Here is a 26,658-nt window from a genome sequence, read left to right on the forward strand (position 1 = left end):
AACTAGCTTTTTCATTTTATTGTGCCTATCCTTCCAAAATAAGAAACCTTTATCAAACTTGACGTGCAGGCTAAATATGATTTTATGTGAAACCTGGTCATACAATTTGTAACATTCACCCATTACCATAGCCGATAAAAGTACACTTCTTAGCCCTATGTTCTAACATACGTCTCTAACTGATGGTACATGAGGGTAAGCATTACAATCAAATATCTGCGTCCCCAAGTAATCAACTACTTGACCACTTCATACTTCTTATGAAATTTTACAATTAATAGCTATAGATAGAGATTGATTTACTAAATAACAATCCGTAAAGATGGCTTCAACCCATAGCTCCTTGGCCAAGCCAGAATTACTTAACATACTATGGGCTCTTTATAAAAGAGTTTGATTCATACTTTTAGCACCACCATTCTGCTATGGTGTATGTCTCACTATTTTGTACCTTACTACCCCTTCACTCTTACAGTATTGGTTAAATTCCTTTAAAGTAAATTCACCACTGTTATCTGTCATCAGAATTTTCACTTTTCGCCTTGTTTGATTTTCAATCATTACCTTCAAAGTCTTAAAAGTGGAGAAAACACCGGATTTATGCTTCAGAAAATAACACAAACCTTCTTAGAGAAATTGTCAATGAATGTACCAAAGTACGATGACCCTCTTGCAAAAACAATAGGTGATAACCTCAACACATCAGAATGCACAAAGTCTAATTGACCTTTACTAACATGTATCCCAATTTTAAAGCACAACCGTGATTGTTTTCCATATATGCAATGCTCACATATATTTAAATAAAAAATTTCAAGACTAGGAACTAAACAATGGTTGAGAAATACCTTCATGCCTCGCTCGCTCATGTGGCCTAGGCGCATGTGCCACAAATGTATTGACGTGGACTCCACTATAGACGTTGAAGATCCATTTGATATAGTATTTCCGATCAACTTATAAAGATTTTCGCTCTTCTATACTTTTGTAACTATGAGTGCCCCTTTTAAAATCTTCAGGACACCATAATCGACGAACTTACACCCAAGTGTATCTATAGCTCCCAAAGAGATTAAAATCTTCCTCCAATCCAAAATGTGCCTTATATCAGTCAAAGTACGCTCTAACCCATCAAACATCCCGATGCGAATCGAACCAATTCCGACTATCTTACAAGCATGATCATTACCCATAAGAACTAAGTCACCATCATATTCGCAATATGTGGTGAACGAACTCCGATGAGGACACATATGGCACGATGCCCTCGTATTCAAAATCCACTCTTGATAGAAGTAATCGGTCTTGGACAGTGACAACAAATCACAGCCATTCAATCCTTCACCAGATTCTACTGAATTAGCTTCCTTCGATGAATCATTTATTATTTTCTCATTCCAGATTTTGGGATATTGATAGTCCTTCATCTCCTATCCTCTGACAATTCTAGTACTTCAACTTGTCTTTACTTTTCGACTTAGATGTATATTGCGACTTCTTCTTCTTTCACTTATGCACTCTTCTCTGAGCAAATAATGCATCCATAAAAGTAGTATCTTCGACTCCGCTCTCCTTTCTCACATTATGTCAAATTTGTGAATTTGTGATAGATTTTGTCCGTTGCGCCAAACTTTTTAATGGAAACTGGCGGTAAGTGGTGGAATTTAGCGACGGATTAAGTCCATCACTAAAATAAGATTTGCGACGGATTTGGTCCATTGCAAATTAAGATTTTGTGATGGATTTTGGTCCATTGCAAAGTACTACCCAAAAACCAACTTAAAAACAATTAGCGACGGATTTTACTTACTTTTGTGATGATTTATGGTTCGTTGTAAATTCGCTTTTGCCCCAGCCTATACACACACACACACACACACACACACACACACACACACACACACACACACACACACACATATATATAATTTGTAGAATTTAGTTGTTTGATTGTATTTATTTGTCTAAGATTATTTTTGAATCAATTGATTGAATGCATTGATTTTTATTTATATATCAATTGAGTGGAAATTATTAATAATTTTTTTCTTTAAAACTGATATTTAAATGCTTTGCAATATCACATGAAAAATCCCAATATACATCTTTAGTATTTTATTTGAAATCAATATTTTAGAAAATGAAGTTTTAAAAAAATTGATATTAAAAAAAATGAGATTTGGCTAAACAATTGACTTTTTGAAAAAGAAAATTGAGAAGTTTAAAAAAAATATGATTTTGAAAAAAATAGTTGAGAAGTTTAAAAAAGCAATTAACAATGTTTGAAAAAAATTGAGATTTTGAAAAAAAAAAAAACAATGTATTTAATAAAAATCTAGATTTTGAAAAAAAATTAAGAAGTTTGAATAAAATTGATAATTGTGAAAAAAATAGATTTCGAAAAAAAAATGATATTTTGAAAAAGAAAATTGAAAAGATTAAAAAAATTGAGAAAAATTTGACAACTTTTTTTTAAAAAATATATTTGTTGAAAAATAAATTGATATTTTATATTTTGAAAAGAACATTGAAAAGTTCGAAAAAAAAAAAATTTAAAATTGAAATTGGAGAAGTTCAAAAGAATAGAAAATTTGAAGAAAAAATGAGATTTACAAATTAAGATTTTAACAAAAAAATTGACATTTGAAAAGAAAAATTGAGAAGTTGAAAAAATTGTGATTTTGAGAAAAAAATAATGATTTAAAAAAAAAAAAAACCAAGATTTTGACCAAAAAAAAAATTTCATTTTGAAAAAGAAAATTGAAAAGTCGAAAACAAAATGGTGATTTTGGAAAAAATAAAAATAAAAATTGGCGTCTTGAAATTATTGAGAAGTTTGAAAAAAAAAAAAAGATTTTGGGAAATTTTTAAGATTTTGAAAAAAAAATATAATTTGTATTTTGAAAATTTTTTTATTATAATATTTGATAACAAAAATGATATTTTGTTAAAAATTTTGAAAAAAAAAAGTAAGATTAAAAAATGGACATTTTGACAAAAAATTAACATTTTGAAAAAGAAATTTTGGTTATTTTTTTTTAAATGATTAAAAAAATGAGATTTAAAAAACACTGAGAACTTGATGAAAATTTAACATTTTGAAAAACAAATTCAATAAGTTAAAAAAATGATTTTGAAAAAAAATTCGAAGGTTTGGAAAAAATGACAATGTTTGGGAAAATTTGAGATTTTAAAAAATTTTGAGAAAAAAAAAGAAGAGATTATGAAAAAGAAAGTTATATAGTTTGAAAAAAAAACAATGTTTGAGGTAAATTGAGGTTTTGAAAAGAATTGAGATTTTTTTAAACGGCAGAGATGTTGAAAAACTGATATTATAGCCCAAGTATAATGTAATGTAATTACAAGAATAACTTATAATGATGGTATTGATCAAATTCTATGATCAGGCCATCCTAAAGTCGATTTGAATGGTCAAATATGTTTGGAATGTGCTAAGTAGAATAAAGAACAAAATTAGCCTAATCTAACATGAAACAACTCAGATCCATTCAAAACACTTTTTAAATGGGTATGATTAGTTTGTCTAGATGTTAACAGATTTTAGGAACAGATGAACGGAATTGATATACATAAAATACAACAATTTGGCTCACGGTTATTTATCACTATTTTTATTAGTATGGCCCACTTGTGATTTGGAGCTTCACAATTTTTCAGATCACTTCCTAAAATAAGATCGTAAAACATATGGACGACGATGTGGATTTACAAAAAAATACAACAAGGTGGGCCCTACACAGTTTCGTAACACCCATTAAGAGAGACCGGATTAGGTGCGGCCCAGACCTCACCCAATACAGTGCAGACCTAACTGTGGGGCCCACCTTGATGATGTGTAGTATATCCATGCTGCCCATCTGTTTCTCTAGCCCATTTTTGGGCAGTGTATCAAAAATTATGCATATTTAAATCTTAAGTGGACCACACCACTGGAAAGAGTGGTAATATAGCTTCTCACCATTAAAAATTATAAAGGGCCCGTTGTAAGGTTTTAATAGTGTTTATTCACAATCCAACTTGTTAATAGTGTCAAGAAAATCTTGATGAAGGTAAAATACAAAGATCAAATTGATCCAAAACTTTTGTGGCCTGCAAATTTTTTAATAGTTATTCATCACTGTTTTGATTGGTATGGCCCACTTGAGATTTGGATCTTCTTATGATCTGAAATCACATCCTAAAATGTGATGAAAAATATATGGACGGTGTGGATATACAAAAAATACATCAAGGTAGGCCCTATACGGTTAGGATAACACCCATGAAGGAGTTACTTAAGTAATAGCTAACATGGATCCTTACTCTTGCTCGGGTGGTAGACTCCCAGGGGTTTCAACACCCAGTCAAGGGTTCGAGTATCCATAGGTGGTGAAATTCCACTAGCGTAAGAGAAATGAAGTAATAGCTAATCCGACCCATACACGGATTAGCTACCGACCCCAACAATGTTTATACGTTAATACAGACATGTTTAAGGGAAAACATAAATATTAGCTTGATGGAAAACTTCTATGGCCCAAAAATTTTTAATGGTAGGCGTTCAATCCTCACTATTTTCTGTGGTGGGGTCCACTCAAACTTTGGATCTGACTTATACTTTAGATCATGCTATAAAATTATCTCTTCAAATGGATGGATGGCATGGATACAATACATACATCATGGTGTGGCCCAGAGAATGTGGTGACATCACATCACTAGCAGCTTAATTTCAAATTGCATATTACTCGGCACATTCTTACTATACTGAGTAAACTCTGTTGGGCCCACCATGAATGCATGTGCTTTATCCATTCCTGCCATATATTTTTTTTAAGATCATTTTTGTGGTTGAGCCCAAAATTGAAGCATATCCAAAGCTCAAGTGGACCACACCAAAGGAAATAATGGAAGTATTGATTTCCACAGTCGAAACCTTTCCAAAGCCTGATCTAGTGATGTTTATTTGTCATCCAACCTGTTCATAAGATCACACAGACATGGATGAAGTGAAAACACAAATATCATCTTGATCTAAAACTTCTGTAGCCTCCAAGAACTTTTCAATGTTAGACGTTCAATTTACACTATTTCTGGTGGTGTGGTCCACTTGAGCTCGGTATGTTTCATTTTTGGGTTAAAGATCTAAAATTATCTGATAAAATGGATGGACGAAGTGGATAAACCACATGCATTCACGGTGCCCCCCCCCCAATCCTCTCCTCTCTTTGTCTCTCTCTTGCCCTCATCCCCTCCCTCTCCTTTCTCTTCCTCTTGATTTCTCTTCCTTCTCTCTCTCTCTCTCTCTCTCTCTCTCTCTCTCTCTCTCCACCCACGATTCCACTCTCTCTCTCTCATAGCACACCCCTAACCTCTGTGTGTGTATGTGTGTGTGTGTGTTTGATCCATCTCTGTGTGTGTGTTTGATTCGTCTCCAAATGAAGCTGAAACCCTAACCATTGATCTAGACTGTTAATGAATGCCCTACCCACACACACCCTCTCTCTCTCTCTCTCTGAAGCTCGGTTGAAGACTCATTCACGAACATGCGGTATCTCTCTCTCTCTCTCTCTCAATCTCTCAATCTCAATGTTGATTTAGGAATTTGTGGATTTAGTAATTTGTGGATTCCCGATTCGATGTGGGACCCTCATTTAGGGATTTGGGGATTTTAAGACTTACGGATTTGAATGTGGACCCCGAATTGGAATTTTTCTGATTTTATAAATTAGGGATTTGGGGATTTTAGATCTGTAGTTTTTTGGAATTAGGGCTTTCACCTTGTCTTTTATTTGTTTATTTCTCTTTACTTTCTTAACAGTCAAAAGTCCAATCCATTGATCTAGCCTATTCATTAGGTCTATGACACATTTCATGGGGTTGCCATGTAAACTGTTGGTCATAGGCCTGTGGGCCCACTAGTAAGCAATCACTAGTAGGTGGGTCCCACGAGTTTAGGCCTCTTCTGGCTTCTTCCGTTTGAAGATGATTTTCAAATATAAATTTGAATGAGGATGAAGAGATAGATATAAGACCGAATAACTTCTGGTCTCATCGAAACTCCCATCCTTTCCTCTAAAAAGGATGAGGCTCTCTCATAAAAAAAAAATCATCAAGAAATATCAAGTAAAAAGAGGAATAGTGGTTAGTATATAGAAATTTGTCCGTTTAGCTTGTCCTTGGGACGATCTAAGCCATAGATCGTAATCCAGGGCCATCTATACCGTTGAATCAGATGGGTGATTAGACCCATCTGCTCAAGTAGTGAATAGGCGGGCTACTGGATCTGGACCGTTCATCTTCAGCTTTATGAAGGTTCCATATCGTGTAGACCTTCAAATCTTGAGGGCTCACACTTCCACACATTCTATTATAAACATCATACCAATCTGACAAATATCAACCATTTGATTAATGGCCTTTAATACAGACAGTCAAGATCATTTACGCACAAATATGCCTAATAAAATTTTTTTGATCCATCTATTTACTGGGGCTAATAATGGATTGAGCATGATTCTAAAGAACTATTTTTGTTATGAAGTTGTAACCAACCCATCCATGGCTTGGAAAAAAGGATGGCTATAAAAGATAAGGTTGAACTAATCTAATTAGTGTAATGTTTGCATAGTAGTGCATGAAATGTATTCTGAACTTAATAGGCAGTTTAGATTATATTGGTTGATTAAATTGTCCAAGTAAATTGATGGAACTAGGAGCGCTATAACTTATAGTGCTTTGATCAGAGATAGGCTCCAAGGAAATAAGGAATTTTTTGTGGAGGTTCTCATTGAAAGACCATCTTCATGGTAAGATGGCAATGTGTCCACACTTCAATTTAGGATATTTATATATATTAGTTTAGTTTTCTATTCATGCCAACTGAGCATCCAAACACACCCAAAATGATATTTAATCATGTTTATGTTTATGTCTAATTCCTTCCTCTTTGTTGAACCTATAAATCTTTAACGAATTGTAAGTTCTCAAAACCTTGAATTAATATTGATTAATTTATATTTTGTCGTGGAAGTCCAACTTGTAACTCCTCAGAACTTACTCTACTGTAAGACATTACGGTGCATGATGGTTCCCAACTGTTTAAGTTGCAAATTATTATAAAGAGTTAGTTGGATATCTTTTGGGGACATGATATTCTTGTAGCTTATGGTATGGTGCCCCAATATTGGTTATATAGTACTAGTATGTAATAGATAATATTAGGTCCAATATTGCTTGTATGAGGCTAAATATGTAGTATATATTACTAGGTTAATTATTTGTTTCTACATGGTCAGATTTTGAATTGTGTTTCTTTAGTTTACACATTTTGATGTGTTTATGTATGTATGTGTTTGTGTATGTACGGTTGTTTATCCTCTCGCTGTTGAAACTTCGGAGACTAGGGTTTTGAGAGAGCGGGAGAGGGAAGAGCTGATAAGATGGTGGAGAAGATGGCCAAAGGGAGAAAGGAGGAGGTAGTGACAAGAGAATACACTATCAATCTCCACAGGCGTCTCCATGGATGCACCCACTGTTGTCATGTGCGGTCGCATATGCAAATATGCGATCGTATATGCACATATATTTGGCCCGATCGCATATGCGATCCTTGCACATATGCGATCGCATAAGCCACATGTGCCAACATATGCGATCGCATATGCGATGTATGCGATCGCATACTGCATATGCGATCACATACTAGCCAACGGTCAGATTTCTAATAATTTTTTAACCATTTTTTAAAAAAAATTTAAAATCCGGATTTTTACTCTATATATATATAAGCATTCCTACTTACAAAAAAAGCTCAAACTCTCTCTCTATTCTCTATTTCTCTTACTACATCCTCTCTTACTAAGCACTTAACATTTTACAATCTACATTCTACATTCCATCCACTCCTCTCCATCCATATCCATTTTCATATTTCTTTTCTTTTCTTTCAACTTTCAAGAATCAAGAGGGTACAACAAGAATCAAGAATTAAGATTCAAGAATCCAAGATACATGATACATGATACATGATACATGATATATCATTCATACCATCCATATTCAAGATTCAAGATTCAAGATCAAGAGTCAAGACAAGAGTCAAGAGACTCCTCACTCATCTAGCCCTCTCCAATCTTCATCCACTAAGTTTTCTAAGTTCTAATTTTGAAGTTCTAAGTTTCTAATTCTAAGTTTCTAACAACTTCTTTCTATCTTTATATATATATATATATTGTTTGTTAATTGATTTGTTAGTTGTTGCAACTTACAACAAGTTACAACAAGATTTCAAGATTACAAGTACAAGACTACAAGTTATAACAAGATTTGAAGTTAGGAACCTCTTTTAGATTTGTTAGTTGTTATATTTGTAATTTTTCTTTTATTTGTGTAAATCTCTCTCTCTCTCTCTCTCTCTCTCTCTCTCTCTCTCTCTCTCCTCTTTCTACAAGTGTAAGTGTGTAACTCAACTCTCTCTCTTTTTCTCATTTTCTTTTCCCTCTTATTCTCCCTTTCTACAAATGTATGTGTGTAAGTGTAACTCAACTCTCTCTCTCCCTCTTCTTCTCCCTTTCTAGTTTCTACAAGTGTAAGTGTGTAAGTGTGTGTGTAACAGTGTAAGTGTGAGTGTGTATGTGTAACTCTCTCTCTCTCTCTCTCTCTCTCTCTCTCTCTCTCTCTCTCTCTCTCCCTCCCTCCCTCCCTCCCTCCCAAGTCCCATCTCTTTAGGCTCTTTAGTCTTTACTCCTACTTACACTCTTAGTCTATTAGATCTACTTCTTTCTTACTTCTTAGTTCTTCTTCTTATACTTCTTAGTCTCTTACTTTACTTTTCTTTTTATTTGTAGTTTACTTTCTAGTTTCTAGTTAGTAGCTAGCTAGTTACTTTTTAGTGCTAATAATACACACACACTACCACTATCCACCATCATAATGTCTTCTTTCCAATCTTCCTCTTTGAAGCCCAAGTCGAATGACCCGGATTGGAAGTATGGGCACTACCATAGTGCTACTGAAAAGACTCACATAATATGTGAGTTATGTGGGTTTGTGAGTTTCGATGGCATTGCAAGGCACAGGCGACATCTTGCACATTTATCGGGGTCAAATGTAAAAGCACGCGAGAAAATTACTCCAAAAATCTGAAGAGAGATCATGGAGTATATGGAAAAATAATCAAGAAAGAAATGCGATAGTGCCCTACGTCAGGAGGAATATTTGGAACAAGATGCATATGAAGATATAAATGTAGTTAATGTAGATGAAGCTAGTCCCACTCTCCCTACTTCAACAGGCCGGTTTAGACCACAAGTACAACCACCGAAAAGAGCCCAAGGGCATGGGCCCATAGATAGATGGTGTAGACCACACCCCGAGGATGTGGTCGACCAAAGGGGTAAAGGGAAAGGGCCAGCTCAAATAACTTTAGAGAATCGGTATAAACAAAAAGATAGGAAAACCACAATTTAATATATTACTAAGTGGTTTTACCAAACCGGCGTTGCTTTCAACGCCGTTAAATCGAAAAGCTTCAAGGTAATGATTGAGGCTATAGGTCAGTTTGGACCTGGGCTTAAACCTCCTTCATATCATGAAATGAGAGAGATGTACCTAAAAACTGAAGTTGAATATACACAATCCTTCATAGCTAAATATAGGGAATCATAGAAAATATATGGTTGTTCACTAATGGCCGATGGATGGACCGATAGATCCGGTCGGTCTCTCATTAACTTTTTGGTAAATTATCCAGCTAGGACAATGTTTTTGAAGTCAGTGGATGTGTCGGGCCATTCACACACAGGAGTATTTGTTTAACTTACTAGATAGTGTAGTTGAAGAAATAGGTGAGGACTACATTGTACAAGTAATTACAGTTAATGCAGCCTCATATGAAATGGTTGGTCGTCTTCTTATGGAGAAGAGGTGACGTTTATTTTGGACTCCCTATGCGGCCCATTGTATTGATCTTATGTTAGAAGATATAGGTATATTATTTATAAACGTGATTGCGATGACTAAAAGAATTACGGTCTTTATGTACAAACATGCCATTTTTCTCAGTTGAATGAGAAAACACATTGGGGGTAACTTACTACGTCCAGCAGTCACCCGTTTTGCTACAGCCTTTTTAACACTACAAAGGCTACATGCAAAGAAATTAGAACTTAGAAGCTTTGTCGTGTCAGCCGATTTTACAAGTGGGCCTTGGTCAAAGAAGACTGACAGAAAACGGGTTTAACAAACAATTCTTTCTCAAAGTTTTTGGACTCAGGTGGTAAAGGCGCTAAAATCATCCGAGCCCTTAGTCTCTGTGTTGCGATTGGTGGACGGGGATGAGAAGCTCGCAATGGCTACATATATGACGCGATGGAAAGGGCGAAAAATAAGATCATGGACCATTTTAACTATAGAGACTGTGATTATAGGCCAATTTTAGATATTATAAATAGAAGATGGGGCAGCCAAATGTCATCCCCATTGTATTCAGCTGCTTACATCCATAACATAGATTGTTTATTTGCTTCTGCTGATCCAGTAGAAGCACTAACTATGCATATGGTTGGATTTATTGATGTCTTGGAAAGAATGATTCCAGATAGAGGAGAACGGGACAAGATCTCAACTTTGCTGGACTTCTACACAAAAAGTGAAGGGATATTCTTAAGGGATATTGTAATAAGACATCGGATAATGAAATTACCCAGTAAGTACTTCTATGAATGAATGTTACTATGTTAGTGTAGGTATGTCAACTGTGTACTGAACTCTTACAAAAAGTTTTTCTACAAAGTGTCTCTAAGAGATCTAACAATTCTAACCTATACTTAAACTGTTTTTCTCAGCTGACTGGTGGGCTGCCTATGGAGTGGACCTGAACAGGAAGGATCTAGTTTTAAAGAAGCTGGCTACAAAGATTCTTTGACTCACGTATTCTGCCAGTGGTTGCGAGGGCAATTGGAGCACGTTCGAGTCGGTAAGTAAAAGTTTAGACTGTTTAGTAATTGTTTTATTTTTTTGTAAACTTTAATTTTTTAGTGGCCTAAGCTAAATTAATTACCTAAATAGCTAATGCCAAATGCGCTTTCTTTCTTACAGATTCATACCAAGAAAAGGAATCGCCTTGAGCAAAAAAAGCTTAACGACTTGGTTTTCATTCAATACAATCAAAAATTACGAGAACGATTCCAAAGTAGGAAAGAAAAGCCCGACTTCTTTGACCCTATCTGCTTAGATGAGTTGGATGTAGATAAAGAGTGGCTCATAGAGACGGAGGACCCGGTATTTGTTGGAGAGGATCTGACATGGGCACAAGTTGAAGATACCACATATGGATCGACATCTGGTGAAGGTAGTAGTACCACTCGAAGGTGAAGGACGGGGGGAAGCCGGGGGGCGAGTAGTAGCCGTCAACCCGTTGATGAGATTGAAGAAGGAGAATGTGATAATGATGATTAAATTGAAGATCATCCACCATTGGATGTTGATGAAGTATTAATACGTACATATGACGAAGAAATGGAAGAAGAAAAAGTGTATGTGGAAGAAGTAGATGACTCAAATGATGATGATGATGGTGGTGGTGGTGGTGGTAGTGGACTTGGTGGTGATGTGCCACAATGGATGCTAGATCAATGTATATCATGATTATTGATTAATGATTAGATAAATAATAAATACATAACTTCTTAATTTTGTTTAATGGTTGTCTTGTCTCATAAGTCTAAGTGTGTTAATGTTGTCGATTGTTTGTTGATAACTTGATATTGAATTATTGATAACTTAATATATTATGTATTGTATTTGTATCACTATCATGTACATGTAGCGTTGAATGTTGAATATGGATATTTGATATTTGTTATTGTTATTTATTAAATGTAAGTATGTAACTACTAGTACTAATTAAAATGTTAATTGTTAATGTTAAGATCATTTAAGAAGTTAACTATATTGTAATTTGTAAATTACTAAATTGTAAATGTATGATGCATGTATCATGTATGGAGTATGGTTTTATTTTTATTTTTACTTAAATTAAATGTATTTCATGTCCCAATGACATATAATAATTTATTTTGATTTTTCTGATTTTTTTGAATTTTTTCTGATTTTTCTGATTTTTTTTTTTTTTGAAAAAATGCGGAAAAATAAAATAAAATATGCAACCGCATATGCGATTGTGCGATTGCATATGCGCACATGCATATGCAATTGCACAGGGTCGCATATGCTATTTGACAACATTGGATGCACCTTCAAGAAGATGGCTCCCAAAGCCATAAAAGAGATACAGAAATTTGCACAGAAGACGATGGGGACAACCGATGTTAGGGTCGACGTGAAGCTAAACAAGCACATATGGAGCAGGCATATCCGGGGTGTGCCTAGACGTGTCCGCGTGCACGTCGCTCGCAAGAGGAATGAAGAGGAAGATGCTAAGGAGGAACTTTATTCATTGGTCACTATAGCAGAGGTCCCACCTAAAGGGCTCAAGGGATTGGGAACGAAGGTCATCGAAGAAGGAGATTAGGCTCAATAAACTTTAGTTTTAAGAGGTACTTTTTTTAGATTTATGTTTTGATTTTTTTTTATCAGTGCATTTTGGATGTATTCCGGATTTTGAGATTGCCCTTTAAAAGTTATGTTCGGCCAAAAAATTTTTTTTAAAAAAATGTATGGTTGTTTATCTCAAATAAGTTACTTAATATTTAGAATGGTACTTGTGGCACATATGTGCTATTGTTATCTTTTTTAATTGTTTGAAAAATAATTTCCAGCAAACCATGGATGGGTTCTTGGTGTCAAATTATTGACTAGTCTAAAATTGGTCATTTGACACTCCCAATATATAAAGATAAGATTATCATCTGAGATATTCGTCGAGGATCTCAGGAAGTTAACTACGACATGTTCGGAGGAAGATCTCTTCTGTAATACGCAATCACCATCTAAGTGGCATTAACATATATGTCTCTGATACCAAAGGTTATAAATAAAGGCCTCCTCTATAGAAAAAGGTATGAAAAATATTCCGATTCTACTACGCCTCCTGCAAGTCCATATCATGACTTAGGCATTGGAGGATTCCCAGCTTTAACCGGCGCCCCCATTAATGTCTTCTCTTTTTTTCTAATAAATCGTAGGTACTCCAGCTAACAGGAGGTGAGCAGGATTGACTAGATTTTTGCATCAACAAAAATAATGGTGAATGACCATTATGAACTTTTTGTGGGCCACAAAAGTTTTGCATGGAAAATAAACATAATGGTGGGCTCCATGAAAGTTTTAATGGTTGGCATTCAATCACCACTATTTCATGTGGTATGATCCAATTGAGATTTATATCTGCTTAATTTTTGGGACCATGTCCTAAAATGGACTGTAAAAACTGATGGACGACGTGGATATATGACAGATCATCAAGGTGGGCCCATGGTAAGGATAACACCTACTAAGATGTTACTAGGAAAACACCAAATCCACTCCCATGAGGAGCTCCTTGGCTGTCGCTTCTCAATGACATATGTTGTTGCTCATAAAACACGTTGATTTTCTCTTACAAAGATAGATTGTGTGTTATGCTGCCCAACTTTTAATGTATGTAACCTCTCAGGCCCCATCATGACTCATGTCAGATCCACACCGTCCATCAATTTTTTAGATATTCTAGAGCTTGACTACGAACACAAGGCTGGCCATGTTCTTGCTGCATTGTTGAAAAGGCTGGCCATATTCTCAAGAGGGGATCATTTGTTCTCCTTGTGTACGTGCTACATAGCACTCACACTCACCCTCGGAACAAAGTTCTTTTTAGTTGAATTCAGATTTTTCTTGCTGGTGTCACAGCCGTTCGACAATCATACTAATTATGTTCTTTGGAGTTTCTTTATTGGGCTTGGGTCGGTTGGCTTCCTCACCCATGGCTTATCGCTCTTCTACTCAATATACAAAATGACCACAACTCATTGTTTTCTACGAGCATGTCATGAATTATGCAGTAGGTAATTTTTATCTTTTGTATTATTATTATTATTATTAGACATTGAATTTTCTATTAGGGGTTGTTTGGATGCCTGTAATTAAAGTCCTTAAGTTGTAAAGGGATTACAAGTAATCTGATTACAGGGGCTATTTGGATGCATGTATTTTCCTATAAAGGGTTTATAGGCTGTAAACATATTACAATGTTTAGGTATAATATGAAACCTGATAAAAAGTCATGTTTTAGAATACAGGTAAAGTCTTTACAGGTAAAAAGGAATTATACATGTTAGAACATAATGGTTAATATACAACATGCCCCAATAATCAATTCTTTCAAAGTAAGGATTATAATGCCTATTTTGGCGGGCTTCATGTATTATGATGTCTTTCAATAAGACCCATAAACCAATTTTTTCAAATATATTGATGACTATTTTCTACCATTGATGGCATTTGGATAGCTACCAAATTCAGCTAAATCAACATCATCACAAATTAATGGAAAACAAGAGAAATCAATTGTCTTAGTTGGAGATCCTTTTATGGTTAAAATTGATCAAATCAAATCAAACGGGTTTGTTAGGTTTTTATTGTTCTTTTCCACCTTCATCATTTGAGATTTTCAATCAAGCCAACATGAGAACATGTCGGAAAAATATGATCCTTCAAGCAATTATCTTATTAAAATGTATACATTTTGTGTCAATACAATATTATGAGACGTAAGCCATTAATCTTTTCATCAATTAAACCTTATCATTAATTCATGGATTGGTTGCTATATTTGGACTTGTCAATGAGTTTCACATACCCAAAAGAGAAAATCGAAATTCAATAGAATTCATACCTTCATGGAGGTTTGCCAACAGGATGTTTGCTTTGGTCCTATCATTTGGACTTCTAATGACAGCATTAAGAAGCCGAAAAGTACAATCATGGCAATATGGAGTTGGTAAGTATAGCTACTAAATTCAAGAATATTCTTTGAACTTGAGGGAGTTCCTTGATAATATACAAGAGATGTTTGTAATTAATGCATGTTTGACATGCTTGGATGGTAAGATGACAATGATGTCACACTTCAATTTTGGCTATTTACTATATATTTAGTTCAGTTTGCCATTCAGGCCAACTGAGCATCACCTAAAATGATATTTAGTCCAATTTCATATTTAGGCCAATCTTTTAAAATTTGTGAATGGGATTCTTATTAAACAATCGTGTGATTTTTTTTGCATCACTCTCAGGTGTAACATATTCAAAATAAAATAAAATATAACATTGTGTTTTATATTTGCAGAAATTGTTGCAACGAACCAAATCCATCGCTAATTTCTGAACAAGAAAAATCGACGGATTTTTTATTTTTTGCGACAGATAGGATCTGTCGTTTATTTGTGACAAACTAAAACAGTCATAGATTAGCGACGGATCCCATCCATTAGTTTTTGGTGATGCAACAAACACCGACAAACCATGCAACAGAGCAAGTCCGTCATTAATTGTGTTTTGCGATGGATTTGGTCTATCATAAATTCACGATTTTGGTGTACTGATATATCTTGGGTTTAACATAAAAGAGTAGGGCATTTAAGCTTTTATACCTTGAAGCTGATTAATCAGAAGATTCTAGTAGATAGTTTACCATATATTGAAATTAAAAATGACATTTGCTTGGGTTATGCATTGGGAAAATATCATCGTGGAGAACAATGGCGCCCTTTGAGTTGATCCATAGTAATATTTGTGGAAAAATGCAAAACCCATCTCTTAGTGTAAGCTTGTATTTGATCATCTTTGTTAATGATTATATAAGAATGATATGGGTGTACTTAATGAACCATCCACCCAAACAGTGAGATTTTTAGTGGCAATTTGGAGTGCCGCCACACCCATTTGGACCACACTTTCCTGTTTGAACCTCACATGCCCAAGTTCGAGGCCGATTTGACGTCAAATTCGCCCAAGGTGGAAGTTGTCCGTACACACCTATAGCTCTCTTCCGATGTACAGAATCCCTCTTCCTTGATGTAATCTCACACTTGCTACGGCAAATTGGTGGAGATAGGGATCTATGGCCTGAGTTCGTCTAGTCCCAATACATCTTTTCCAGTCATATCTTGGTGTGTCATCGAAATATCCCCTATCTTCTGTGCTTCCAGGGGTCCCAAACTCAACCAATCGGTTGTCCAGAAGTTAACCTCTCCAAGGCCAATTAACCACCTAGAATGGTTATTAATAGGGGGAACAAAATTCTAATTTTTTTTTCCAGAAGGGGAAGGGGGAGGATGCCTTCAAAATTGCGTTGTTACTAGCATTGATAAACTCAACCACATACTTTGTCCTAATGAAAGATCCCCACATACTTGAAGGGCTACTAAATCACGTGGACCAACGAGCTTTATCTTGAGACTCATCATGATATCTTTGAGCTTTCTACTTCCTAACCCTCTTTCTAACTTTGACAAGTGTTTCTAGGTCAACCAATGTAGCTTCTTCGGCCTGCCTCCCATCCCCATAGAAAATCTCTAAACAACTTCTCCAGTGAAGTGAAGACCATAGCCGGAATGTCCGCTGCAGTAAGAGTGTGGATTGGAATATTGGAAAGAACATGATTGACGAGTGTCAACCTACTCACTTGAGATAGAAATTTGGCGAACTAACCCTAAAGTTTCTGTTGGATTTTTCCTAACAGTGGTTGGAAAAATATAGCTTTGGATCGCCCTTTGAATACTGGCACACCCAAGTAAAGGAGCGAGGCTGAAGATCTAGGAATGCCGGTCAGCTTCTCGATTCTTCTGATTTTATTCCCTGACAGCTTGGAGGACACAAACAGTTTGCTCTTAAGCTTATAAAATTTTTGGACCGACACCCTTTCGAATTGGAGCAAAAAATTACTGACCGCCCTCAAGGAGTGCTGGCTGCTCCCATTAACAAATATAACTATATCATCTGCATAGAGTAGGTGGGAAATTAGAGGGCAACCTCATCGCATTTGGAAGGGCTTGCAGAATCCTCTTTCAACCAACCTACAGAAACTCTGGCTAAAGGCTTCAACAACTAATTTGAATAAGCTTGGTGAAGTTGAGTCTCCTTGACGTAGGCCACGAGAAGATTTGAAGAAGCAGTAACTGTCCCATTTATAAGCACTGAAAACTAGCAGTTATTCCAGGATTTTTCAACTAGCTGGATCCACTCCCAACTTTTTTTTTTTTTTAACATAGAACCGTTTACTATTACCAATTGCAGTTCTTGAGAGATCAAAAACCATAACCAGAGATCAAAAACCATAACAGGACAAGAAAAAAAACATAACCAGAGAAGAAGATAACCAAGTCCTATGCAGCATCCCTGTGCACATCATGTCCGCCGTGGTTGTTCCTTCCAAAACTCTGCAGCAAATTGAGAAGGCCATTGCAAACTTCTTGTGGGGCTGGCGAGAAGGTAGAAACAAGCTCCATTGGAAGAGCTGGGATTCAGTCTCTACCCCTAAGGCTGAAGACGGCCTAGGCATCAAAAAGTTGAAGGATGTCATGCGGGCGCTACACCTCAAGATGGCGTGGAGGGTAAGGAATATCAGCGAAGAAAATCTGTGGGTGAATTTTATGCAGTCTAAATACCGAATGCCTGGCCCGAACCCCTCTGGTTTCAGATCTAGCGGTGGATGCTCGCCGTTCTGGAATAATCTGGTGAATTTATTTCCTATTCTGGAAAACCATGGCCAGCGGGAGATTGGTCGTGGCAACTGTAATATGTGGCGGTGTGACTGGGTAGGCCTGGGGCCTTTGCAAGACATCCCTTCTTTTATCATCCCTACTGATCAATGGGACCTCCTGGTGGCTGATTTTCTCGTTGCTAATGGCTTAAAGCAAAACACGCCTCTTGAGCTCCCTGCCTCGATTCGGGCTCACATCGTTAATGGAGGCTTTTGCACTTCCAACAGAGACGATTCTTTCATTTGGCCTCATGGCCCTAGTGGGATCTTTTCCGTTAAATCAGGATAGGAGGTGGTGAGGACGCATAGACAAAGGCTGCCCTGGGCTAAGTGGGTGTGGCACCCATTACTTCCTCCTAAAATCTCCATCTTCCTTTGGAAAGTTTTGATGAATGCGCTCCCCGTTGATGAAAATGTTCAAAAAAAAGGAGTCTCCCTAGTATCGAAGTGTGAGTGCTGCAATTTGGGACAAGATGAATCTATGTCCCATCTTTTCCTGCATGGGTCCCTAGCGCAGGAGATTTGGAATCTTGCTGCCAACATGCTGGAGGTGTTGTCTGTGTCTCAGTCCACCATTCTGGATCGTCTCTTGTGGTGGTGGTCTCTCCCTTGCCCTCGCCGTTGTGCTTCTTCCGCCTTTCGATTAGTGTCGGCCTTCCTCTTATGGGAGATTTGGAAGGCCAAGAACGAGTCAAGATTCGATGGCCGCAAAGTCTCTGTTCTAAGAGTTTTCCATAGAGCTTCTTGGTGGCCGCAGATTTCAGCCACAAGGCACTGGACTCCTCAGGCTTCATCATACAACACAGTAGTCCTAGCCTCCATGCCTTCCTTTCCTTCAGCCCGATTCAAGGTCGTGAGGTGGAAAAAACCACTATTCGGTTGGTGCAAGCTCAATGTCGACGGATCTACCATCGGGAACCCGGGTCCTGCTGGGGGTGGAGGCATTTGCAGAGATCATAACGGATCCATGATCTTTGCTTTTCAGAACGGATATAACATAACATCTAACAACAGAGCTGAAATCAGGGCTCTCCATGATGGAGTGGAGATGTGCACCCTCCACAGGCTGCCGAAAGTTGTCATCGAATTTAACTCAAGATGGGTCATCGATTGCATTCTTGGGAAATCTTCTGTCCAGTGGAAATGGAACTATTGGATTCATAGAATAAAAAATCTCCTATCCAGAGGGTCCTTCTCCTTGGCCCTCATCCCTAGGGAGGCCAATGGCCCAGCAGACTGTTTAGCCAAGCAAAGCGGCACTTCACAAGAATCCAGGCACTTCTCGGTTCCCTCTGATCTCCCTTCTCTTGCCAGAGGTTCTTTCTTTTTGGACAAAACCGGGCTGGGATCTATTAGAAAGGAAAGATTGGTCATGTACAGGATATGATAGGCGGGCCAACGGTATTTTTTTTTTGTCTCTGGTCTTAGCCCGAAACCCCCTTCTTGTAACTTTGCCTAATCAATGAAATTCTAGTTTTTTTTTTTTTTTTTTTAAAAAAAATTTATTTTTTATAAGTCATTCCTCTCCACACACCATTTAACACAAGGTAAAGATAACCCATCCATAACTAGTACTAGTAGTGCTGCTACTTAGTTACTCCATTTTCCATCTGGAGCAAATTAAGACGCCACTCTATTAACGATTAGTTTCTCCAGTTGATCTGAAGCACGCCCACCACCACCACGATAACGAGATCCTCCATCTGACCCACCATATCCACGATCCCGTCCACCTCAACCACCACTGCAACTCTAACCTCCTCCCCCTCCCCCTCCCCCTCCATAGCCATCACTGTTACGACGACCACTGCTACGGAATCCTCCGCCACCGCCACCGCCTCCTCCGCCGCCGCTTCCCCTGGACTGGGCCTCGTTGACAGTGATGCTCCTGCCATCAAGGTTCTGTCCGTTCATCCCTTCAATGGCATCCCTCATGGGCTGTTCGTTGATGAAGGTGACAAATCCAAAGCCCCTCGATCTCCCCATCTCATGGTCGCTAATAATCTTGGATTCGATAACTTCTCCGAATGAGCTAAAAGCCCTTTTGAGAGATCGAGGAACTTTAGCAGCACTTCCACTAGGAAACTCCAATCAACACTGTCATAGGTTTTCTACATGTCCAACTTTAGTAAAATGTTCCCTCTCGTCACTTTTCTATCAATATCCTGAAATACCTCTTGGGCTAGAGCTATGCTTTTCATCGTGGAGCGGCCTATGACAAAATCCCCTTGCTCTACTGAGATAAGCTTGGGCTGCAACACATTTAACCTATTCGCAATGACTTTGGAAAATATTTTATATAAAAGTTACAAAGACCGATGGGGCGAAAATCTGAGAACTTATTTGAATGGGCAGATTTTGGGGTGAGACGGGCAGGATCCATAGATGATATGAAAGCACATACACTCTCTCTCTCTCTCTTAAAAGTAGGCACTCCCAAAAGAAAGGTTTTATCATCTTTGAGAGATGATGGGAGTAATTCAGGAAGTGTATTAAGGGGGAGTGTTGAATTAATGCACTTTCAGTTCAGTAGATATATGTGTTCCAATAAATGTACATGTACTTCATGAGATATAAGTATTTGTTCTAATACATGCACATTATAGAATACGTATATTTGCTCCAATACATGCACGAGAAGAATGCTAACGGTTTTGAACATGCATCTATTCATGCATAAAAATTTGTGAAAATGTGCATGTCTCTTAGTTGAAAAGGCACATGCTCTTAGTTTTTTAATGCACCTATTTAAGTAGCTTTTCTTTGTTGAATGTACCTAAAAGCCTATAAATATGCCTATGCAATTCATTTTCCAGTATAAAGAAGCAATACAATAATTCTCTTATTCTCCTCAAAGTTATCTTTTTCTAAACCGAAGGCTATATTAGCCCACAGACATTTTTTGTTTTCTTCATTTTGTGAATGTGAAATAAGGAGTTATATATATGATAGGTGAGGCCTGTTATTTTTGTGAAGCACACCCGAAGGAATCTATCTATACATCCTTTTGAATGGGAAAAGATCAAATGTTTGGTGAACCAGGAACGACAGCTTACAGTGCAGATGCATGATTTGGGGTTTTAGCCCCACTTGATGTGTATTATATAGGTATTCAGTAACCGTTCTAGAGATGGGGCCGCCATGGATAGACTATCAGAGAAATCTTTATCCCCACAAATCATCTTAACCTTTTTAATAATGAAGTCGAATGTAATGCTTTGGTCACTTTATGTTTTTAACTATCTATTGATCGAATCGTTTGTGGGGAGAGATTTTGCACGGAATCTATCTATCATTAAACCATGAAACACCCCAAGCAGAAGGAAACTTCATTCCACATTGAATTAGAAAAAAGGATACATTTCATTGCCAATTTTGGCAATTGTATTATTCCACACTCATTGCAGCAAAAGAAACAGAACAAAGATGGTGAATCATCTGAACCATATCACTTCTACACATTTGTTCACTAAATGCGCCCAAAGATACCATTTCTATGACGCATGGATGGGCCTTCATGAGCGTTATTGATAGAAACCGGACCATCAGGAAGTACAGTGTAAACCACCAGTGGGCTTCTCACGACATGAACGCCGTCCTTCCATGCAATGTAACCAGAAATTATGGGCTGCTGAGCAATGACGCCTCCGCTCACCTTAACTGAAAATGATTTCGTGTCACCCACCGATGTGAAAGAAAGGATGGACGGTTCGACAGACACTTGGAAGGATGGTGCATAGACAGTTGCATAATAGGTAGAGTTTGGAGACCCAACATTGGTTACTGTCCTGTGAAAGGTACCCCGAATGGATTGGCCATCTGGTATAGACAGTGCAAAGGATGGGTAGTTGAGGTCCCAAGCATTGCCAGTACTGTTGCCAGAGCATGTGCTTGAATCGCCGGTCACAATCCTCAATGTGGTGGTGTTGTAGCCCGAATTGCAGAGGAATTCAACGTAGTCTTGCTCGGTTGCATTATATACTAGCCCGGGATTTATGGCTGCCATGGGATTGATGTGGCCGGATCCGTAAGCAAATTCCGCATCTTCATTCTTCCTAGCGTCCATGACGTAAGCTGTCGAGGATGAAATGGCAGCGGGTGGAATTGGTTTATTAGTAAAACTAAAAGACCCTGTACAATGTATTTTTTGTGTCTGAACCAGGCTGTTCATCAGGTGGGCCCCACTGCATTTGGTCTGGTCCAAAAATCAGGCAAGTCGAGTTTTTTTTTTTTTCAAGTAGGGCCCATGGTTTCTTCCAACCATTCATTTCTTTCAAACAAGCGTGTGCACCTGATGAACATGCCAACTAGATTTCCGGTCACAGCTCAACACACCTAATATATGGCTCAAAACACATGGGGAAGAGGAAGTCATTTAGATCACCTGTAGTCATGAGTGCGGATTTGATCGCGGCGGGGGACCAGTTCGGATAAGCAGCTTTGACAAAGGCGGCAGCACCGCTGGCATGTGGGCAAGACATTGAGGTGCCCGAGATTATGTTGTACTTGACGCTGGTGGTATCTGCATAGTAAATGGAAGGAGGGGCGACCGGTGACCAAGCGGCAAGGATGTCTACGCCGGGGGCTGTCAAATCCGGCTGTCCATTCATCCAAAGTTCAGTACATTAGAGGTTTCTCCGAACAGCACAAGGGAAGCATCCAATAATCCACATTACCTTGAGAATGTCTGGAGTGATTGGGTTGGGTCCTCTGGAAGAGAAGGAGACGACGCGGGGAGCGGAAACATCTTTCCATGTCTCGCCAGCAAGGATTGTTCCGATGGGGTTGCTGAAACCATGCAGTTTCATGTTTAAAAGATCCTTAGGCTAATGGTGTGTTTGGATGCAAAATCGAATTGAATCACGATTCATTCCTAGGTGGCATGACACCATTTTAACCCATAGTGAGCACAATCACAATTCAATTCGAATCAATATCCAAACGCATCTAAAAGACGTTTTTTTTTTTTTTCAAAAAATGCTTCTGACGTCCCTGTGGAACAGAGATGATTGGGGTATTGCTTACTCAGTAGATTGAATGTAGTCCAATACTTTCTCACCATCTTCGACACTGAGAAGAGTACTTGGCAATGGGTAAGAGAAGGCGAAATCAGAGTATGCACTGTCAGCCATGATGTTGCCCAATCCTCCGGCCTCCATCACCCCAGAACCATCATAGATGTAGTCACAGAGGACGACCTTCCCTCGCACTTCATATGAATTGAGAGATCCGGAATCGCAGGATCTTGAAATATCAGCATTTGCACCGGCCGATGCATTTGGAGCGGATCCTCCATATATCATCGGGTATGATGTACCATTGAGTTCAAATGGATTGATGGCGTTTCCCTGCCGGCGAAAAAAGGAATGATATCAGGAAAAATCAGATTGAAAACTTCATCCCCACGGTACACAATGCAAACATGTACCGTGATCAAAACATCTAATATGATGGGTCACCATGTTGATGGGCCGTAGGCCAAAATTCCCCATGATTAGACAATTTCAACCATCCGATTGTGGTGATTTTTGCAGATTGAATTCGAGGCAATGCTCATTTCTAATTCAATCATCTTTTTCTTTTTTTTTTCCCGGCCATTGATGGATCAAATGTCCATATGGGATTGTTTTTTAGATGTGGTCCCTACATGCCAAATCAAAGATCCTGATCACTGGACATAGATAGAGATTATCAATATGGTTTCATGGAGTAATCCACATGACTTACAGTGAAGGTCTGTCCATTCCCAAGCACCACTTGGGACACAAACTTCCGGTCGATTGTGCTTGCAGCCACCGTCAAAGTCCAAGGTGCGTAGTTGGACACGGATACTGGGTATGGGCCAGAGTTTCCAGCTGAATTCGAGGTCAAGATCCCATACTTCATTGCATGGAATGATCCAATTGCAATGGGGTCATGGAAGTACGGTGATGGATAACCAGATCCAAGGGAAACCGATATGATGTCGACACCATCTGCTACTGCATCGTCAAAAGCAGCCAAGATATCAGCCAGGCCACATCCAGACGACCAGCATACTTTGTACACGGCAATTCTAGCTTGCGGGACTGCGCCTCTTGCAATGCCTTTGGCTAACCCATGGTAGCTTGCAGGTACAGCTCGGCCTGCTGCTGTGGAAGAAGTATGGGTCCCATGTCCTTCTGAGTCTCTCGGAGATTTGAAGTCTGTATCATCATAGTAGTTATCGCTGTTGTAGTATCGAGCTCCAATGAGCTTGCTGTAAATCCAAAAATTCCATTAAAAGATCTAAAAATTAACACGAAGAAACATCTACTTGAAGAGAATATAAATTCTATTAAACATTCACTTGGCCAATGAATTTTATTTGTGGGGCTCACCTTAGATGATCCAAAACACCACGGTGTCCCATGGTGAGTGGGAGCACTGTAAAATCTTCCCCATTGGTGGATCCTAACCATCCGGTATGACCCTCTTTAAATGCAGGTCATTGCTTTATTTATTCATTTTCATCATCTTCATTGAATGGCTAGGATCATCTAAAAGGGGAGATATTAAGGCATGCGATGCCGCTTACCTGCCTTCAGCAAATTTAGAATTAAAGGGGGGAGTAAAATTACTTGTTGCAGGTGAAGTTATCTACAGTCTGGCAAATCCCTTTCCATTTTGCCGGAGGAGCGCCGAACCCAACATCGCTGAAGCTCTCGGACTCAGGCCAGACACCTATGGACGCCAAAAACACAACTAAGATACTGGAATTTGTGCATTCTGATCATACTTATGCATGCATCTAGTTGCACCAAATATCAGGAAATTTCATGGTATTTTATGATTAATCAATCTAATTTTGGTGCAAATTTTCAAGATATATCGTGAAATTTGGTGCATAGTCTTAAAGGGTGTGTTTGGTTGCACCAAATTTCATGATATATGCATCCAAACGCACCCACAAAAACTATGCTAATCTTGATTTTTAATCATAAGATTCAAATCAATTTCTTGAAGGATTAAGGTATACTACTTCAAGTAACGCATATACCTGTATCTAACACTCCCACAATAACATCTCCTTCATGAGGAAGGTTCAAATAATTCTGCGGCAAGCCCGTGAAATCCCATGATCTTGTAGTGTGGAGCTGCAGCTTGGTGTTAGGGAGTACCGAAACGACTCCTTCCATCTCTGTAATCACAATCTATAGTTAAAATTCCCATTCTTTCTCATTGCCTATTGCATCCTCTCCATTGATTTCATTCATTGCATTGGTACTTTCCAAAAGTATAGCGATCTTCTTACCTGAAAACATGGCTGCTTCTTCCTCTGATAATTTAGCGGCGAATCCATTGAAACTCTTCCCATAGCTATAGACTAATGACTCTTTGGCCTTGGAGCTACTGCATACATGCAATTTCAAAAGAGAACTCCCATTAATTTGGGTCTATGTTGAGAAACAAGACGGTTGTTGTTATCAGTTCTCTCCTAAACATATGCATTTGTTTACTAGGGCTCAATTTCAGTGCACGCATTATATACCACATATCTCACCATCCAATGATGGCAGGCAGGAATCCTGACATGCATTTCGAAACGGGGGTTTTTCAAAATGCATGTTGGTATAATCCCATTTCACAACTTGTTCTTGGATTCCTGCCAGCTGCTACTGGATGGTGGGAGGTACTCGGTTACAGTACAAGCGGTGATGATTAACACATTTTGTGTATACAATTTCCTTCTCATGTTATCATCATCGTCGTCATCCAGTTATTGGCAGTGGTAATAGAAATGGTAGAGGCGTTCGTCGTATATGAGTAACCTTCCAAGAACATCTTCCAGCATGGTGTGGTGCGACGCCACAGACACTCCTTCCTTGGGAAGATTTCCCATGTATACAACATAAACCTATACAAAATACCCATTTTAGTTCTTAATGATTCTTTATGTGAAAATTATGAAATAAGTATAGAGAAATGAATGTGGTTTTACCTTTCTTTCCTGGCAATGGCAAGTAAGCACAATTACAGCGAACAAGAGGGGGTAGAAAAGGGAACGGAAGTTGGCCATTTTTCCCTCTTGCTAGCTACTACTGAGTGGAAGAATGAGTTGCATCTTACGGCAGATGTTGCTGCTATTTATAATCATTTTTCTGGTGACAACATCCAATTGCAGGCCATAATACGTCAATTGCTGGCTCTGGTTAGTAATCATCGTCCCATTTCAATTAAGAAAGAAAGAAAGAAAGAAAGAAAAAAACCTGCCCTCAAGCATCAAGCTGTCTCTTTTTCTTTTGTTCTTGGTTGACTTGTATGGATGATGAATTTTCATAATTAAACTGCATTTTCATGGGTGAAAGCATGCCAATGCGGCCCACGTCTGCAATATCTAAGTCGTTTATCACATGGATCCTGCCGTGTGGGTGGGCTGGTCTGATCTTTAGATGGAACAACACATGTTTGGAAAGAACGGACGGTTATAAAAGATCCATATTCAGTGGTCATGTTCGTCCCCACCTGATGACCAGACTGATCTTATTTTCTGGCCAGGACATAAACAAGTGGGGTCCCACATTATGCATGGCTTGGATGTTAGACACGTTTGCCACATTAGCACGTGCAGCCACGTGTAGAAGGGTGTGTAGGGGGAGCAAGCCACTGGTCCAGTACTTTGCATGGATTCAATCTACATATGTTACGAAAAAACAAATAATGGCAGTTTTGGTTAATGCAGGTTATGCGGACGCGATTTTTCTACGACTACGCCGCCCCTTCACAAAAGAGGTCTACCACTATGATTTGTGTGACATCCAGTCCATCGATCATTTGGGTCAGCCATGTTAGCAGGCGAAAACAAAAATCAGGTGGATATAAAACTCAAGTGGACCACACCACAAAAGAATGTAGGGATGGGATGCCTACCATTTGAAGCCTTATCGGCCCCAGCAAAGTTATGAATCGTGTTGATATTTGGGTCAATTTATCAT

At 38.3% G+C, this 26,658-nt stretch overlaps 3 protein-coding genes across 3 annotated transcripts; 1 reads left to right on the plus strand and 2 right to left on the minus strand.

The window, feature by feature from the left end:
- Nucleotides 1-7,410: 7,410 nt before the first annotated feature.
- LOC131249898 (large ribosomal subunit protein eL31-like) lies at nucleotides 7,411-12,651 on the plus strand. The gene is made up of 2 exons (XM_058250637.1): nucleotides 7,411-7,515; nucleotides 12,225-12,651. The coding sequence occupies exons 1-2, from the start codon at nucleotides 7,443-7,445 to the stop codon at nucleotides 12,533-12,535; spliced, it is 384 nt and encodes a 127-aa protein (XP_058106620.1). The 5' UTR covers nucleotides 7,411-7,442; the 3' UTR covers nucleotides 12,536-12,651.
- Nucleotides 12,652-19,456: 6,805 nt separating this feature from the next.
- On the minus strand, nucleotides 19,457-20,847 carry LOC131249537 (glycine-rich RNA-binding protein GRP1A-like). The gene is made up of 2 exons (XM_058250342.1): nucleotides 20,825-20,847; nucleotides 19,457-19,781 (listed from the first exon to the last, which is right to left on the minus strand). The coding sequence occupies exons 1-2, from the start codon at nucleotides 20,845-20,847 to the stop codon at nucleotides 19,457-19,459; spliced, it is 348 nt and encodes a 115-aa protein (XP_058106325.1).
- Nucleotides 20,848-21,173: 326 nt separating this feature from the next.
- On the minus strand, nucleotides 21,174-25,742 carry LOC131249538 (cucumisin-like). Its single transcript, XM_058250343.1, has 10 exons — nucleotides 25,665-25,742; nucleotides 25,495-25,580; nucleotides 24,978-25,075; nucleotides 24,723-24,863; nucleotides 24,304-24,406; nucleotides 23,432-23,942; nucleotides 22,730-23,052; nucleotides 22,381-22,492; nucleotides 22,089-22,302; nucleotides 21,174-21,778 (listed from the first exon to the last, which is right to left on the minus strand). The coding sequence occupies exons 1-10, from the start codon at nucleotides 25,740-25,742 to the stop codon at nucleotides 21,174-21,176; spliced, it is 2,271 nt and encodes a 756-aa protein (XP_058106326.1).
- Between the last annotated feature and the right edge of the window lie 916 nt (nucleotides 25,743-26,658).

This window comes from Magnolia sinica, chromosome 6 (assembly GCF_029962835.1).
Source record: "Magnolia sinica isolate HGM2019 chromosome 6, MsV1, whole genome shotgun sequence".
Classification (NCBI taxonomy): Eukaryota; Viridiplantae; Streptophyta; class Magnoliopsida; order Magnoliales; family Magnoliaceae; genus Magnolia; species Magnolia sinica.

What these genes read in the sequence shown, in the direction of transcription:
- LOC131249898 (XM_058250637.1), top strand. Translation starts at nt 7,443, where the DNA reads ATGGTGGAGAAGATGGCCAAAGGGAGAAAGGAGGAGGTAGTGACAAGA. An exon ending in CACTATCAATCTCCACAGGC is followed by an intron (nt 7,516 to 12,224) that starts GTCTCCATGGAT and finishes GCAATTGCACAG; the next exon opens with GGTCGCATATGCTATTTGAC.
- LOC131249537 (XM_058250342.1), bottom strand. Translation starts at nt 20,847, where the DNA reads ATGGCGGCCCCATCTCTAGAACG. An exon ending in GCGGCCCCATCTCTAGAACG is followed by an intron (nt 19,782 to 20,824) that starts GTTACTGAATAC and finishes GGAGTTTCCTAG; the next exon opens with TGGAAGTGCTGCTAAAGTTC.
- LOC131249538 (XM_058250343.1), bottom strand. Translation starts at nt 25,742, where the DNA reads ATGGCCAACTTCCGTTCCCTTTTCTACCCCCTCTTGTTCGCTGTAATT. An exon ending in GATAACTTCACCTGCAACAA is followed by an intron (nt 23,943 to 24,303) that starts GTAATTTTACTC and finishes TTGGATTTACAG; the next exon opens with CAAGCTCATTGGAGCTCGAT. An exon ending in ATCCGCACTCATGACTACAG is followed by an intron (nt 21,779 to 22,088) that starts GTGATCTAAATG and finishes CATCCTCGACAG; the next exon opens with CTTACGTCATGGACGCTAGG.